The following is a 14,754-nucleotide window of genomic DNA, read 5'->3' as shown; positions in this document are numbered from 1 at the left end:
TTTGGTGTGTGGGTGGAAGCTCATTGCCAATGTGGGTAGTGGAGGGAGGAGAGGCTGTGATGGAGGCAGCAGCCACAGCCGTGTGCCAGCAAGGTACATTTGGGAGTCCCTGATCTAAGCTGTTACTAAGACCAAAGCATTTTGTGCAGTTTACCTCTTCCAAACAGCCTGGACTTCTTTCCAGTTGCTTTTTGTCCGTTTCTAAATGCTAGCAGAGCTTGTGTTCCTCTTAGAAGAGGCAGGAGAAACTTGCCCTTTTAATTTTGGCTTCACTCCTCCTACATAAATCCAAAATATTAAAAAAAACCAAAAAGGGGACAGACAGATGAATCTGTCACCCACCCGTTTGTCTTCTCACTGGGGTGATGCAGCAGCCAGCTATGAAGTTTAAGAGTTGTACTTGTTTAGGGTGGAGCCCTTGGGTAAACTCACGTAATAGAAATGAGGTGATATTTCTTTTTTTGTGTGTGTACAGCTCATGTGGTTCACAGAGCAGCTGTCCTGTATAGCAGAAACAAAACTTAAAGCTCTCTGTTGTCACTAGTAACCAAGGAAACTTGTCTTTTATTTCACAATATAAAAACACAGCCAAAATTTGAATTACTTTCCTGAAGTTCTTATGTAAAATATGGGAAAAGTCCAGTACTGATGTGTGCTCTTTGAGGTCAGATGAGGCAGAGCCGTGGTTTTTGTCACTCACTGGTATGCTCTTTGCTCTGGCTTTGCTTACTGAAGTGCGATGTAGATGTGAAAATAACAAGTGTGCTCCTGGGTTGTGTATTTTTCATGGGCTTAGGGAAGATTTAAGGTCACTGTGCTAGTACCATCCGTCATGTTCAAAAAATGACTGCAATTTGCTATGGGTGCAGACAAGGTCTTCTGGGCTGATGAAGTAATTGCAGAGTCTTTTGCAAAGGGGGAAAAAAAAAGGGAAGAACTCAGCCTGTTTAGACAAGCAAATTGAAAGCAAAAAGAGGACCTGATTGGTGTCTGCAGATGTTGAACACTGAGGAGGGAAACAAATATGTCAGAGTGCTGGCTAAGATTAAATGAGTCTAGACTGGCCATGGATACAGTTAGAGTAGAAATGAAAAGGAGTTTGCTAAACAGTAGAGCAGCCTGGAACAGGAATTTCTGGACCAGCTTGTCATCGGAGGAGTGAAGAACCCTCGGCCTTTGCTGCCCTGAACGCAGAGCTGGTCAGTCTCTGAAAGGCTGCCAAGGGAGTGGTGTTGGTCATAGCAGGACTCTGCTATTTCCAGTCTTTCCCAGGTTCCTCTTCTACTTCAGTCCCACTTTGCTTCATTATCTGGATAGTTAGTAACAGAAAACCACTTCTCCCCAGTAATAAAACAAACAAACAAACGAAAACAGGAAACATTTACAAATGAAAAAGTAGATTTCAGACTGTTGTTCGTTGCATCTTTTGCCCATGTTCTACACTTAGTGACGCCCACTTCAATCCAGAATAACCAGATTTAAATTGCTTATAAAAGCATAATTAAATCCCTTTGCTATAATAGAGAAGTGATTGCAACAGCAGGGTATTCATTGGACAGAGTCCTTCCAGGAGGGCTTAACCAGGCTGATTCAGTACTTAAGGCCTGTTCTTTACATGGCATTGTGTTATTCTCTCCATTAAGATGAACTTGGCAGAAAAGAAAATACATATATGTAAGAGTAACCACTTATTCAAAATGTCGGCCTGCAGCCTTGTTTAAAAATGTTAACTATGCTTGGAGTTGGGGGCAGGGTTACACAAAACAATACCTAGTTTCACTTGCAATTACGTGGAAACCATACCACATATATCACACTTACAGCCCAAACTCTGAAAATGTGGTATTAACAGTTCAGGTTACAAAAAACAAAGCATGAGTCCATTCTGCTGTGGAGAGCCCGGATAAATAATGACCTACTGGGCCTGCCTTTAGGAACTTTTCAAGAACTAGCCATTTTGTGGCTTCCAACCATTTATCAAAGTGAAGTTGGAGCCTGATTCCGTAAGATGCATCAAGACAGGCTGGGACTAACTGGCAGGGTAGTAGCCCAGCTGGAAGGTACCTGGGGCTTCTGGTAGGTGCCAAGTTTGGGATGAGCCAGCAGCACAGTCTCATTGCACATAAGTTAAATTATGTCCTGAGTTGCTTCAGGAGTTCAAGGAAAATCATTATCCCTTCTGCTTGGCACTGGTGAGGCTGCACCTAGAATAGGGGTGTGCACTTGTGGCCCTCCCATTTCAAGAGGAAATTGTGGAAACTGTAAAGGAAGGGCCTTGGAAGCACCTGAAATGCTGCAGCAGTTTGAGGACAGAGTGCTCAAAGGGTTTGAGGATTTGGCTGGATTTAGAGCCATTTGAGATCTGACTCTTGTGTAATATTTCACCCAAACCAGCAAACTCTTCTCATGACTTACGCAGCCTAGGGCTGACTTAAACAGCCCGGGGCAGGTCTGTGCTGCACGGTGCAATGTCATGTAGTGCCAGTAATTTAGCATTAGCTCAGCTGGCACAAGTACCAGAAACAGCAATGCATTGCCTGAGTTCATTTATATTGCTGCTACTTTTGCTCGCCTGTTTTGAGCTCACTGAGGTTTTTTTTTCTCTTGTGCTTACGTTAGCTACTGATGTTTTTTTCAGAAAGGTTTTCTGTTCTCTTATGCTGCCTCTGTGCTCAGTGTGGTCTTAATTTAGTCTCAGCTGCAGCATAAGTGATACCCGCTAGCAAGGCCTGCTTTATTTTATTGCATGGTTTTTTTCTCAACCAGGGCGGGCTGAGGCTGCCTGACCTCCAAAGAGCCTCCTTGCTCTGTCACAGAAAGACTGCAGCCACTAGGTGGTAGGAGCTGCAAGGGGTGTCTCTGCCTGCTGTGGGTGACAGTTTTCAGAGCCTAAAGAGGAAATAGCAGCGGCCCAGCAGGCTGGCAGTGCCCAGACCTGGCTCTCTTTGTGCCCAGCCCTGTGCTGGGTAGTTTTGGACTTGCACCTCCAGATTCCTTTGCTGTGAAAAGCAAGGAAGGAGTCCTGCTGCTCCCTTGCAGGGGAGCAGTTTGGGTCCTGCTCCAGCTGCCTCTGTGTGAGGTCTTCCTTGCTCACCCCACTTCTGTTTTTTTAATTTTTTTTTTTTTAATTGAAAGCCTTGCCTTGGGAACTTTCCACCTTGCCTAAGCCATTTACCTCTGCTTTTTCTAGGGCCTTAGAATCATCCTTTAGTGTCAGAGAAGATTACGCTTCTGCTCCAGTAATCTGTGAGGTGCTGACAGGTGCTGGGGCCGACCTGCGGATAATCACAGATCCTGTGTTAGGGGTCACAAGCACCAAAAAGTGCTTGTTTCTGTTTACCTGACACTGGTGTCATCCAACACCTCAACAATACTGTCCTAGAAAGGGTGAAAGAGGCTATATGTATAAATAGCTAAATCAGTAATTTAATCCTGAGGAATGTGGATCCTGGAATGTTTTAATTAAAATGAGTTTGCAGTAAGTAGGTTCTGTCTTCTGTGGGGTTTGGGAACCATCCTTCCTGCGCAGGTGGTTTGCCTTTAAATCCTTTTGTCTCCACTCATATGCATGAGAATGAAAAGGGCTGGGGGGAGATCAGCTTCCCATGCAAATAGTGTCAAATAGCTCCTGGGGTTTATGTTTATTGCCCTTATCCCTATTCTCCTGACCACAGGGTGCTTCCAGGGGACAGTCCCCCAGGCGATGCTGTTTCCAGCACTGTCCCTGCTTGCCTGATCATTATATGGATTTTCTTTCCCTGTTGTGGCTCTGCTGACAGTTGCTGAGGCACAGAGCCTGCCTGTGTCCTTCCAAAAATAGTGAGACATGAGAACTTGGTAGAGGGATGTGATTTTCTGTAACAAGTGTCCTTCCAAGATAACAGCTACCAGGGGTGCTACTGAAACTGGTAGGGACTGACCCAGGGACGCCAGGGCGGTTAATGAATGATTGAACTGGTCCGATTTTACGAGGGCAGCCTGCTGTCCAGCACGCAGCTTTCTGCCCCCTTTACGAGCTCTGGGCTGATGTCATGCTCTTGACATGGAAGGGGAATGTTTCTCCACACCTCCGCTGCTTCCTTGGGTGCTCAGACAGTTCTCCCAGGCTCAGCGTGGGCATCATGTAATGAATCACCCAGGTATGTAGGGAGGTGAGCCTGTATTTCACCTCCTAGAAGTGTTAGACCTAACCTGGAGCATTTGTCAGGGGCATAACTTTCAAGTGAGGGCCAACAAGCAGAAGTGGTGGGACTGAGCCATGGCAGCTGGCTGGTTGCTCACCCACCCGCTGGTCCCTGGGTACCACAGGAGAGGTCTAAGTGCCCTTGTATGTCCTTGGAATCACCCAGTCATGGTCCCTCCAGGGGATCTCCAGCATCAGCCTGGTTGTCCACCAGCTGCTGCACTGTCACCAAATGGGTAGAGCACAGGGCAGCCCTGGGGCAGAGCCTGCCATGGTGGAGGTGAGGAAGGCTGGAAAGGCAGCAGCAGCCTTTGTGGGGCTCTGGTTAGATGAACAATCATCCTAACACAGAGCTTGGAGCGTGCTGGTGGGTGGTAAAGAAGCAGTGAGGTCTCTATGATGTTTTCTTTGAAAGGTGCTGAGAGGGAGCCCTTTGGGAGGCGAGAGAACAGCTTTGATCATCTCCCAGGCTCTAAACCCCTAGCCTTCCCTCTCTGGCATGTCGGAGAGGCATGACTCCATACCCACATACACCCAGCAGCCACGTGAATTTCTTGGATGCTTTTCTGCAAGCACTGAGGCTTTTTCCCCTGTCCCTGAGCATGATGACCATTGCTAGCCCCAAGCTACTGTGCTGGAAGACCAGCATGTGCTTCAGTTTTGTTGCTGCCAGTCAAAATCAAGTGAAGATGTTGATGGGGACATCCTGTTTCCAGGCCTGGCATTTCCCGAAAGGCTTGGTACAGTCTACCGTGCCTTCTGGCCACCAACACAGGCACCCTGCTGAGGGCTTGCTGCAGAGTCCTTCTGAAGTCAAGTTTGAAGGAGCTTGAGTTGTGGTTTACTTGAGGCCCTGAAGAGGTGAGTTAGTTTTTTGGGGGGCTGTTGGACAGAGGGGTACCGGAGAATTTCCTCTCTCTGTCTTTGCTCTCCAGTGCAGCTTCTGCAGGTGTGTGTGCCATGGTGCCCTCACGTTGGCTTTGTGACCACAGGAGAGGCAGTCGGTTTCTGCCTTTCTCTGGCTCCTGTACTGTCTAGCACCAAATAAAGGCAGATTGGGCAAAACTGTATCTTTCTGTGGTTTTACAGTGCTCACATCTACCAAAACCCCATGACATGTCTGCTGGCATGCTGGCCGAAGTTGCTGGTAAACCACACGTGTGAGGCCTCCAAAGGCCGGTCTGAAAGGCTCAGCTTTCTCTGACGTGCACAGTAACATCTTGTGGTGGTCTCTTCATTGCGGCAACATAGAGGGTTGGGCTTTTTTGTTGTAGACAGTGGTTTTGTTTGAAGAAGAAGAAACAAGATCATACTGACATTTCTGATTTTGTCTGTGAACTTTGCTGGTGTCCACACTTCGGCTGCACATTGAGGTGATATAAGCTGAAGTGAAAATATGAACCGAAGGATTAGCTGCCATTGTTGTGTTGTAGCTCCTGAGTGCAACTTTCCCGCCCTTGGTTGTTGAGGGACTTTGGATTTTCATGAAGCTGAGAAAACGCCTGTCTCCATCTGCAGTGGCTTATGAGAGAGATTGTAACTGTTGGACAAAATTGTGAAGCTTAGTGCAAGTGTACCCAAAGGAGATGCTGTTGCTTATGATTAGCCACAGTACCTGAAACTAGTATTTTTTTCTTTGGACTCAAAATTGAGGAAGTTGTGGCATAAAAAGGGGTTGAACTGGAACCAAGTCACAAACAGCCTGAGTGAGCAGGTGCCAGGCAGTATTGAGGAGGAAGAGGAAGAAATAAAAGGCAATTGAAGCTCAGAGAAGAGGTAACTAGTTGAGGTGTGACCCAACAGTGCTTTAAGTTTCCATCTTTTTCAATCTTTATTGCTTTGCAGGTGCTGTTTGAGGTGAGATGATGGATCCACAAAGCCCTTGTAGCTAAGCCCATTACAAGTGGCCTTGGGTGTTTCAGCACTATGAATTTTCCTGAAGATCTGTGCCCTTGTGGCCAGGAAGGCCAATGGCATCCTGGGGTGTATTAGAAGGGGGGTGGTCAGTAGGTCAAGAGAGGTTCTCCTTCCCCTCTACTCTGCCCTGGTGAGACCACATGTGGAATATCCAGTTCTGGGCCCCTCAGTTCCAGAAGGACAGGGAACTGCTGGAGACAGCCCAGTGCAGAGCCACAAAGATGCTGAAGGGACTGGAGCATCTCCTGTGTGAGGGAAGGCTGAGGGAGCTGGGGCTCTTTAACTTGGAGAAGAGGAGACTGAGGGGTGACCTCATTAATGTTTATGAATATGTAAGGGTGAGTGTCAGGAGGATGGAGCCAGGCTCTTCTTGGTGACAAGCAATGATAGGACAAGGTGCAATGAGTACAAACTGGAACACAGGAGGTTCCACTTAAATTTGAGAAGAAACTTCTTCTCAGTGAGGGTGGCAGAGCCTGGCCCAGGCTGCCCAGGGAGGTTGTGGAGTCTCCTTCTCTGCAGACATTCAAACCCGCCTGGACACCTTCCTGTGGAACCTCAGCTGGGTGTTCCTGCTCCGGCGGGGGGATTGCACTGGATGAGCTTTCCAGGTCCCTTCCAATCCCTGACATTCTGTGATTCTGTGATCTCTGACCAAGCTTGTAGAGGTCTCTAACCTTCCCCAGCACAGTCTGGGCCCAGCAGATACTGCAGAGTTCAGTATTTTTAAAAACAGAACAGAGCTGTCTCAAGTTGGTCACCCCAAACTGGAAACAGCAATTCCTGCAGCTTTTTTTCTGAACTGAGAGCTCTAAAGAGCAGCTCTGTCCTGAGGCACCATGATACCAGCAGCCAGCTGAGGGGTGCAGCTCTCCTATAAATCTTTGATTAATGGGTGATGTCTTTAGTTTGATACGTTCTAGTTCATTATCCCTGCATTTATTCCTTTATTTTTTGATCTTTCAGGTGGAAAGGAGTGTTTATATAGTTTTCTATGATACTTTAAAAAGTCTGGAGTGGGAGATTTAATTTCTTCTTTCAATTTTTTAGTATTTAATATTTTGTTATAATGGTTATAATTGGGAGTACATAGACATTTTCTGTATGTGATTTAATTGATTGACCTAGTACCTGAGTTTGGTTTGTTTTTTTCCTAGTTGGGGTTTTTCGTTTTGTTTCTAATGGAACAGAAACAAATGAACAAGAGTGAACAAGAGTCCTTTTGCGTGCATGTTGAGTAACAGTTTCTAGTCATAAGATGAGCTAGCCGTGTAATCCTGCTGTGAATTAGACCATTTTGAGGGGAGGGGATGAGGAGGAAGGATGCACGTACAGTTCAGTCGCATATCCCAAAGGATGCATTGTTCCAGAGAAATGACTGAATTTATGTGTTGCAAAGCTCTCCAGCGTGGGAGCTTGACATTTCAGCCATGCAGTTAAGAAAACAGGGGCAGAAACTTGGAAGCTGTAGTTAGATTTGTGTTGATTTTGTTTTTCTTTAGAGCAGGTGGGAACCCGCGACTTCCATCAGCTCGCCCTGGGTTGTGGTTGTCGTTGTTCAGCTCTTCTGGAATGAGCTCGGCGTTCATACAGCGCACACATGCGTGCGGAAGGCAGCCTTTACCCCGAGGGACCCCGCAGAGTTGATTTATGCAAATGGCAAGAGCCAATTTATTATTCTCCAGGCGATGTTTATGTGCCTCGCTGCCACAGCATAGGAAAGCCTGCGTTGTGCCCGCTGTCAGCAGCCTCAGATAGCAAAGCGCGGTTGTGATAACTGGTGATAACTGCCCCGTTCCCATAGCTGTGACAATGACACTGGTGGCTTTTTGTTGAAGGAGCTAAAACCGAGCTCAGCCCACTCACTGGCTGCCCAGCCTAGGGGACATACCACATGTCTTATGCCCTTTCTGAGTTCACTGAATATTCACTACACCTCCATCTGGCTAAAAAAACCTCCAAAAACAGCAAAAGAAGGAGACCTTCCCTTCCTCAGCATTTCAGATGTGGCCCAGCGATCTCCCCCATCTCAATAGCCCCAGGGCTGTGTGTGCGGGCACACTCGCTCGCCAGGCTTGATTTCTCCTTGGCAGTAGTGGTTCCTGAGGCTGGCATCTACTTCTGCAGTCACTGAAGCAGAGGGGTAAAACGGCGAGCAGAGCACCCAAATCAGCTGGCAGATGGCTGTAAAGCCTGCCGCCTCGTTCGTCTGGGAGTGTCGGGCCGCGGCGGCAGGTGCCGTGGCAGTCGTGGCCGTGGCTGTGTTTGGGAAGCGGCACTAATACGTGCGAATAATTCTGGCTGAACAAGCACAGCGCAGAGTAATTCTTCTCCTCTGTTTAATGTAGTTATTCTCATTTGAAATCAAAGGACCAAATCTTCGCCTGGCGTAAGTCTTGCTCCATCGCAGTTGCGTGAGGGCGGCTGTGACACTGTCCAGAAATTTGGGGCTGAGCTCGTTACGTCTGCCTCAGCTCGTGTGCACGTGTTTGTGCAGAGGTGGTTAAGGCAACTCCCCCTTGGTGAGCCCGTTCTTATGACACCTGCGATGCTCTGGTTTTGAAACACTGCCACGTACAACCCCTTGAACAGCCTGTCCTCCCCTAAACCCCTTAGCTGTGGGCAGCAGGCAGCTCCTGAGGATGCAGCGTCAAAGGGCCAGGTATGGAGGGAAAAGGCATTTCGGCACAGAGCAGGGTCTGAGCATGGTTCATGGTTGTGTTACTCCTATAAAGATAAATATTGAGGCAAAAAACCTGTTTATTATTCCTCCTCTGGGTCCTGTGCTTTGGCGTGACTTGACCCAGATACAGACGGCCGCTGGCACGGCTGGGGAGATTGAACATGTGGCTTTCCTAAGCCTGGTACTGAGCATGGTTTATTTGTGTGCTCCCAGCAAGACCTGAGGCGGATTGCTTTGTGTGGGGGTTGTGGACCACGAAGGGCAAATGGGAACATTTGGGTTGAGGGAGCCTGCCAGCTCTTGTAATTGTCTTCTAATAATTTGCTTGCAAGCTCCCTAAGCCCTGCTACTCTTTTTGGAAACAATAAACTTTCACTGGGAAGCAGTGACACAGCTGTCTCTGTTCGGAGTTAATGTTGAGAGCATTCTGCTCTGCAAAGCGTGAACTGCCAAAACAGTGAAAAATGCCTGTTTTCTTGGGGAAACCCTTTGGCTTCAGTGAGCTCACATTGAGCCCAAAGCTGATTTTGTAAGGAGTTGTGTGCATGAGTTATTTCCAAAAGGATGACATGCAAACTTAGCAGAGTTCCCAAGGCAGGCCGATCTTGTTTTGGGGGGGGGGGGAATTGGACAATAGCTCTAAACAGCATTTAACAAGGTCTCCATATCTTCCAGATTCTGCCTTATATAGCAATTGTCACCTAAAGAGAAGGCTTGGGTGGAACTATTGCTGGGACGTGTCCTTAGTGGGGCGGCTCAGCCCCGTGTCCTGTAGAGCAATCAGTGTCTGGGAGAGCTCTGCTGAGACAGGGACACGCAGAGTTTGGCCAACCTGTTCCTGGTGGCTCTGGAGGCTGGAGAAGCCCCGTTGGTGTTTTCCAGTGGGTCTCCTGAAGCTCCACGAATGACTGTCTTGAGAGGAGTCCCCTCTGGACTCCAGTCTGCCCTTGGCACAGCAGCTCTTGTAGGGTGGCAGACAGGGGAGGTAGCTTCACTGTTATCTTCTTTCATGTCTGCAGGTAGGAACTGCTTCTCTTTACCCATCTGCTTTCTCCACACTGCCTGAACCAGGGTGGTGATGCTGCCCTGTTCCATTTATTGAGTGTGAAAGCCTGTGGTCTGAGATAAGGTTCTCACCCTTGTTGTCTTTAGTCTCGTGTGGGTTGTACACCAACGTCAGCTATGACTCTTAACTGGAAGGCCGTGGAAGTCAGCCGGCACACTGGCCCTTTTTTGGTATGGGGAGGGAAAGGATGCTCTTTTAGTAAAATCTGGATATTTTTTTTTCTTTGTTTGTTTCCTCTGTGATGATGAAGAGGAAAGGTCTGAGGGTTCAAAACAGCTTTCTAGTAGAGCTGGTGAGGACAAAGGGCTCAAGTGATGTTTGAGCTGGAGTTCAGCAGGTGCTTGTGTTTGCAAGGGGCAGTAACCAGTGTGTGGATTGTCCCACCCAGTGGGTTTTGCAGCCAGGGACTCTATTCAAGCCTCACCAACACCCCACTGAGAAAACAAACAAAGTGAGTACAGGTAATTGCTATCAAACACTGTCCTTAGGACATAGTATGTGCTTCCAGCACATACTTACCTTACTAATAGTGAACAAATACAGATGGCAAACTGAAATTTAAACAAGTTGGAAAAAACCCCATCTCTCTTGCACAGAAATTGGCAGGGCTAACCTCCAGATGTAAGCCAGGAACTTTGTTTCCTCAAAGCGTTTCTTTAATTTACAGTAACGGTTGCTCTGAGGCTTTATTCATCTCGATCGCAGTCCAGAAATGGTGCAATGTGAGTTCCTCGTGGCTGCCGTGAAAGCTTTTGCGTCACCATTTCCTGTTGACTCAAATGCTCTTTTCTCACTTTTGCCGACGTCAAACAGAGATAGCGGATCAGGGAAAACTTCTGAGCAATGCAAAACAGAAAAACAGAGATGCTAGGATTTCAGCATTAAGGCCTGTCAAGAAACACTCCAGCTTTCAACTCCTAATTCCTGCTGGTAGACCCCAAGAAAAGGAGGCACATAACACCAAGTCAGATCAAACATACAAGTATCAGAACTACCTGCTGTTTTTGTATTTCCTTTTCCTGGCCCCTATTTAAGCTATTTATTCACTCTTACTCTGCCTGATGAAAATTGCCTTAAGGGAATGGAGCATCTCCCTTATGAGGAAAGGCTGAGCGAGCTGGGGCTCTTTAGCTTGGAGAAGAGGAGGCTGAGGGGTGACCTCATTAATGTTTACAGATATATAAAGGGTGAGTGTCAGGAGGATGGAGCCAGGCTCTTCTCGGTGACAACCAATGACAGGACAAGGGGCAATGGGTACAAACTGGAACACAAAAGGTTCCACTTAAATTTGAGAAGAAACTTCTTCTCAGTGAGGGTGCCAGAGCCTGGCCCAGGCTGCCCAGGGAGGTTGTGGAGTCTCCTTCTCTGCAGACATTCAAACCCGCCTGGACACCTTCCTGTGGAACCTCAGCTGGGTGTTCCTGCTCTGGCAGGGGGATTGGACTGGATGAGCTTTCGAGGTCCCTTCCAGTCCTTGACATTCTGGGATTCTGTGATTCTTCTTCTTTCTTCATAAAACACCACTGTTTATTTCTCAATGATTCCTGTGAGAGTGGTTGGTCTCTGCAGTTTGGCAAGCTGATGGCCTTGCTTGAGAGTAAAAATGGAAGACCTTGCTTCGTCTGGTCCCCAAAGGGTGTTCATTTAATTCTGATTTTTCTGGTATTGTTGCCAGGTGTGTGGCAAACCAATGCACAAATACTGTATTATAAATAAGTTGTAATACCCATCCTGCTCTTTTCTTCAGCAACCTGGTGGGATTTCTGAGTGTTAGGAAACTGGACAGGTAAATAGATGGGCCCTTTTAAAAAAAAATTAAAAATTGGCTAGTCCAGAGTTTTGTTAGGCCTCAATGGGAGAGCTTCAGTAATTAAATCATCTCTATATATGCTTCACATGTGAAATGAGACCATGGGTGAAGGTGAGGTGTTAACTGTTACACTTGTAACACACACAATGATACTTGCTCAGGTTTGCAGTTAATCTGAAGCAAGAGCTGTTTGTAACAGAAAGATGCTAATTCCATGTCATCGGTGATGTGAGCTGTGAAACTGGCTGTTTCTGTGCTCACCTGAACATTTGAGAAAGGGGTAGTGTCATCTTTTAAGCATCATAGTACAGACGAGTACGTCCAAATTTGCCGTGGAGTTTTGCCAGCACTGGATAGAGAAGCAGGACATGTGTGTTTTAAGATAGGAAGAGTTCACTTTGTTTCCCCGAAGCTCACCTTTAAGGAAAGAGTAGAAAATATGCGGATGTTCACCAACCGTATGCATGTTTATACAAGCACATATATTACATATGTAAATACACACACATCCCTCCTCAGGTTGCTGGTAAATTAAATTACTTCCCGTTGGAGATCTGGCAAGAGGGATTTCTTTTTTTAAGTACTGGCTTGAAGAGGTGCCTGGACAAGCTGGGCTAGATAAGTATGTGGGGAGATCAGCGAGGAAGGAGGTGGGAAGGAGTAACAAGGAGCTGTAAAAGCTGCCCGACTGGCAAGGCAGAGGCGATATCTGCACCACAGCTGGGGGAAGGGTTACAGAACAGGTAGGCGCAGCATAGCCAGACTCGGTTTAACCAACTACAGCAAAGATGCAGCATTAGGGATCTGATGTGGGCTGAAGAGCTGAGGTTGCTGGTGGGTTTGTGCTGCTTGGGCTTAGATTTGTGACAGAGATGAGCCAGCTTGGGTGTCTTTCAGCAGCCCTGTAATAAAGGCAGAGTGAAACAATGAAGTATTGTTGTTTATACAGGCTGGAGATAGCACTTAAAACGTAGCCTTGGTGCTACATACAGTAGTATTGCTAGATTGCTGGGAACACATCTATTTCGGCTTCTGGAAGGAGTTGTTGAGCAGAGCCCAGGATGGTGACAAGAAGCAAGTTGTCCTCATTTGTCATGAGCCGTTTGCTCTCCTGCTTGTGTCCAGAGAGGAATGAAAGGATTCCTGGTTGTTTTTCTTCTGCCCTGTGCATCTCAAGATGTTAATACCAGTAGTCATTTCAAGCTGGCTGGCTGCCAGAAAGTGGAGCATAACAATGCTTATCCTCTTAAACTTAGAGAGGCTTTAAAACTAGCTTGTAGATGATTAACATCGGACCTGGGAAGGGACTTGTGGGGAAAGAAGGGCAAATAGTACCATTAAAAGGCTGACTGCTCTCAACTGAATTGTATGCCTCTTTTTTCCAGTCTGCTTGTTCCCGATATTGAGAGTAAAACTGAAACAATCAGTACTGAATGTCCTGAAACAATTGCTAGGGGAGGTTTTTGAACCAACCTGCACCAATTCTAGGGTTTAGTTTTGTGACAAATCACTGTGTGTCCTTCTTCTCACAATTAAGCAAGCACCCCTTGTGTGCGCACTGAACCCACATCCAGACTACTGAGCACCCACCTTAATCAGGTCCCTCTCTATCTGTAAACTCTTGCAGAAAAACAGAACAAAGCCCAAAAAAGAAACCTCAGACACCAGCAGCTGTGGTTAATGAGCTGAGCTTCATTGAACAGGTTGCTTTTCTGCCCAGCAGAAACTTTGGTTTATACTTTGTCCTTATCAGTTCCTTCATCACCCAGAGGCCTCTGCGGGTTAACCAGAGCTATGAGGAAAGCTGAAATCTGGGGGCCCAAAAAGCAGCTACCAGGAATGAGTATGGCAGGAAACCCCATTCCAGAAAACAACACACATTCCCCAGAAATAGTGTTGAGATACCCTCAAGACAATGTCGTCATTGCTGTTCCTGAGCCCTCGTGCTGTTGCGGCAAAGCTGCAGTGTGGTTTTGTATGTTATATTATGGAGCATCTTTCCCCAGAGATCTGAGGTGTTTAGTAGGAAGCACGTGATTTTTTACAGATTTCTCTTGTGCCCACTCAGCTTGGAGAGTGCTGTGGAAGGGGTGTCATCCTCTGCTGATTCAGGCTAAGGACAGTCAAGGAAACCCAACAGAAGCTGGTTAGTAATGAGCACACACCTACTGATAAGCCTAATCCACACCTGAAAAGGAATTTACTTCATGACTGTGGGCAAAATTTTTGGGAGGAGAGCAGGACAAGGAGGTACTAACAGATCTTCCTGGTATTGACTTAATGTTCCGTGAAGAAATCACTTTCCCCGCCCCCCCCAATGTCTCATGGGTGCTTAATCTGTGTTTGTTTTCAATATAATAGTTTTACTTGCAATTTTCTAAGCCTGACAGAGGATATGATTAATGCTGTTCATATCTATTGTGTTTGTGTGTGTGAAGGATCGCCTGTTCTTCGTGATGGAGTTCGTAAATGGCGGGGACTTGATGTTCCATATTCAGAAGTCGCGTCGCTTCGATGAAGATCGGGCCCGGTTCTATGCTGCAGAAATTATTTCAGCCCTTATGTTTCTCCATGAAAGAGGCATCATTTATCGGTGAGCTCTGCATTCATTCATTCACTCTCGTTGTCTGAACCCCATGGCTGAGTTGATAGCTTGAGTTTTCTGCTTGAATAAATAAACATCACTTGCTGCCCACCAGGAACAAGTTGTCAGCTGGGCTGATGGTACCTCTGCTTTCCCCCTGCACACTGTCCAAGCTGCATCACCTTCCGGGAAGGAGCAAAATTTCTGGCTGCAGTATTGACTGTGGGGGCGTCTTCCTATGACGTGTGTGTGAGCCCATAGAAAACCAGATTTTCCTTCCGAGGCACAGGAACTAGATTTTGTATTGCTGTCAGTTCATGTTACTTTGCAGACACAGCTGGTTTATATCAGCCCCAGAACTGCCCCTCACCTGCCCCTAGGGTGCCTGCATGGCTGCTGGGGGTTAGCTCTGACCCACAGATGCCTCCTCCGGGCTGCTCTGGGCCTGTCCTGTTGACATACAGCACATGTCAAACTGGTGACAAATGGGCAGGCATTAAATGAAACCTTC

General features: G+C 47.0%; 1 protein-coding gene across 1 annotated transcript in view; it reads left to right on the top strand.

Annotated features, from left to right (window-relative positions):
- PRKCH (protein kinase C eta) overlaps positions 1–14,754 on the top strand; it is a 122,541-nt gene that overhangs the window by 59,231 nt on the left and 48,556 nt on the right. Inside the window, exon 10 of the mRNA XM_065838672.2 lies at positions 14,098–14,252. Coding sequence (XP_065694744.1) covers positions 14,098–14,252 — 155 coding nt within the window. The remainder of the gene's footprint in view (positions 1–14,097; positions 14,253–14,754) is intronic.

Source organism: Patagioenas fasciata, chromosome 5 (genome assembly GCF_037038585.1).
Source record: "Patagioenas fasciata isolate bPatFas1 chromosome 5, bPatFas1.hap1, whole genome shotgun sequence".
Classification (NCBI taxonomy): domain Eukaryota; kingdom Metazoa; phylum Chordata; class Aves; order Columbiformes; family Columbidae; genus Patagioenas; species Patagioenas fasciata.
This window is presented reverse-complemented; position numbering and strand designations above follow the sequence as displayed.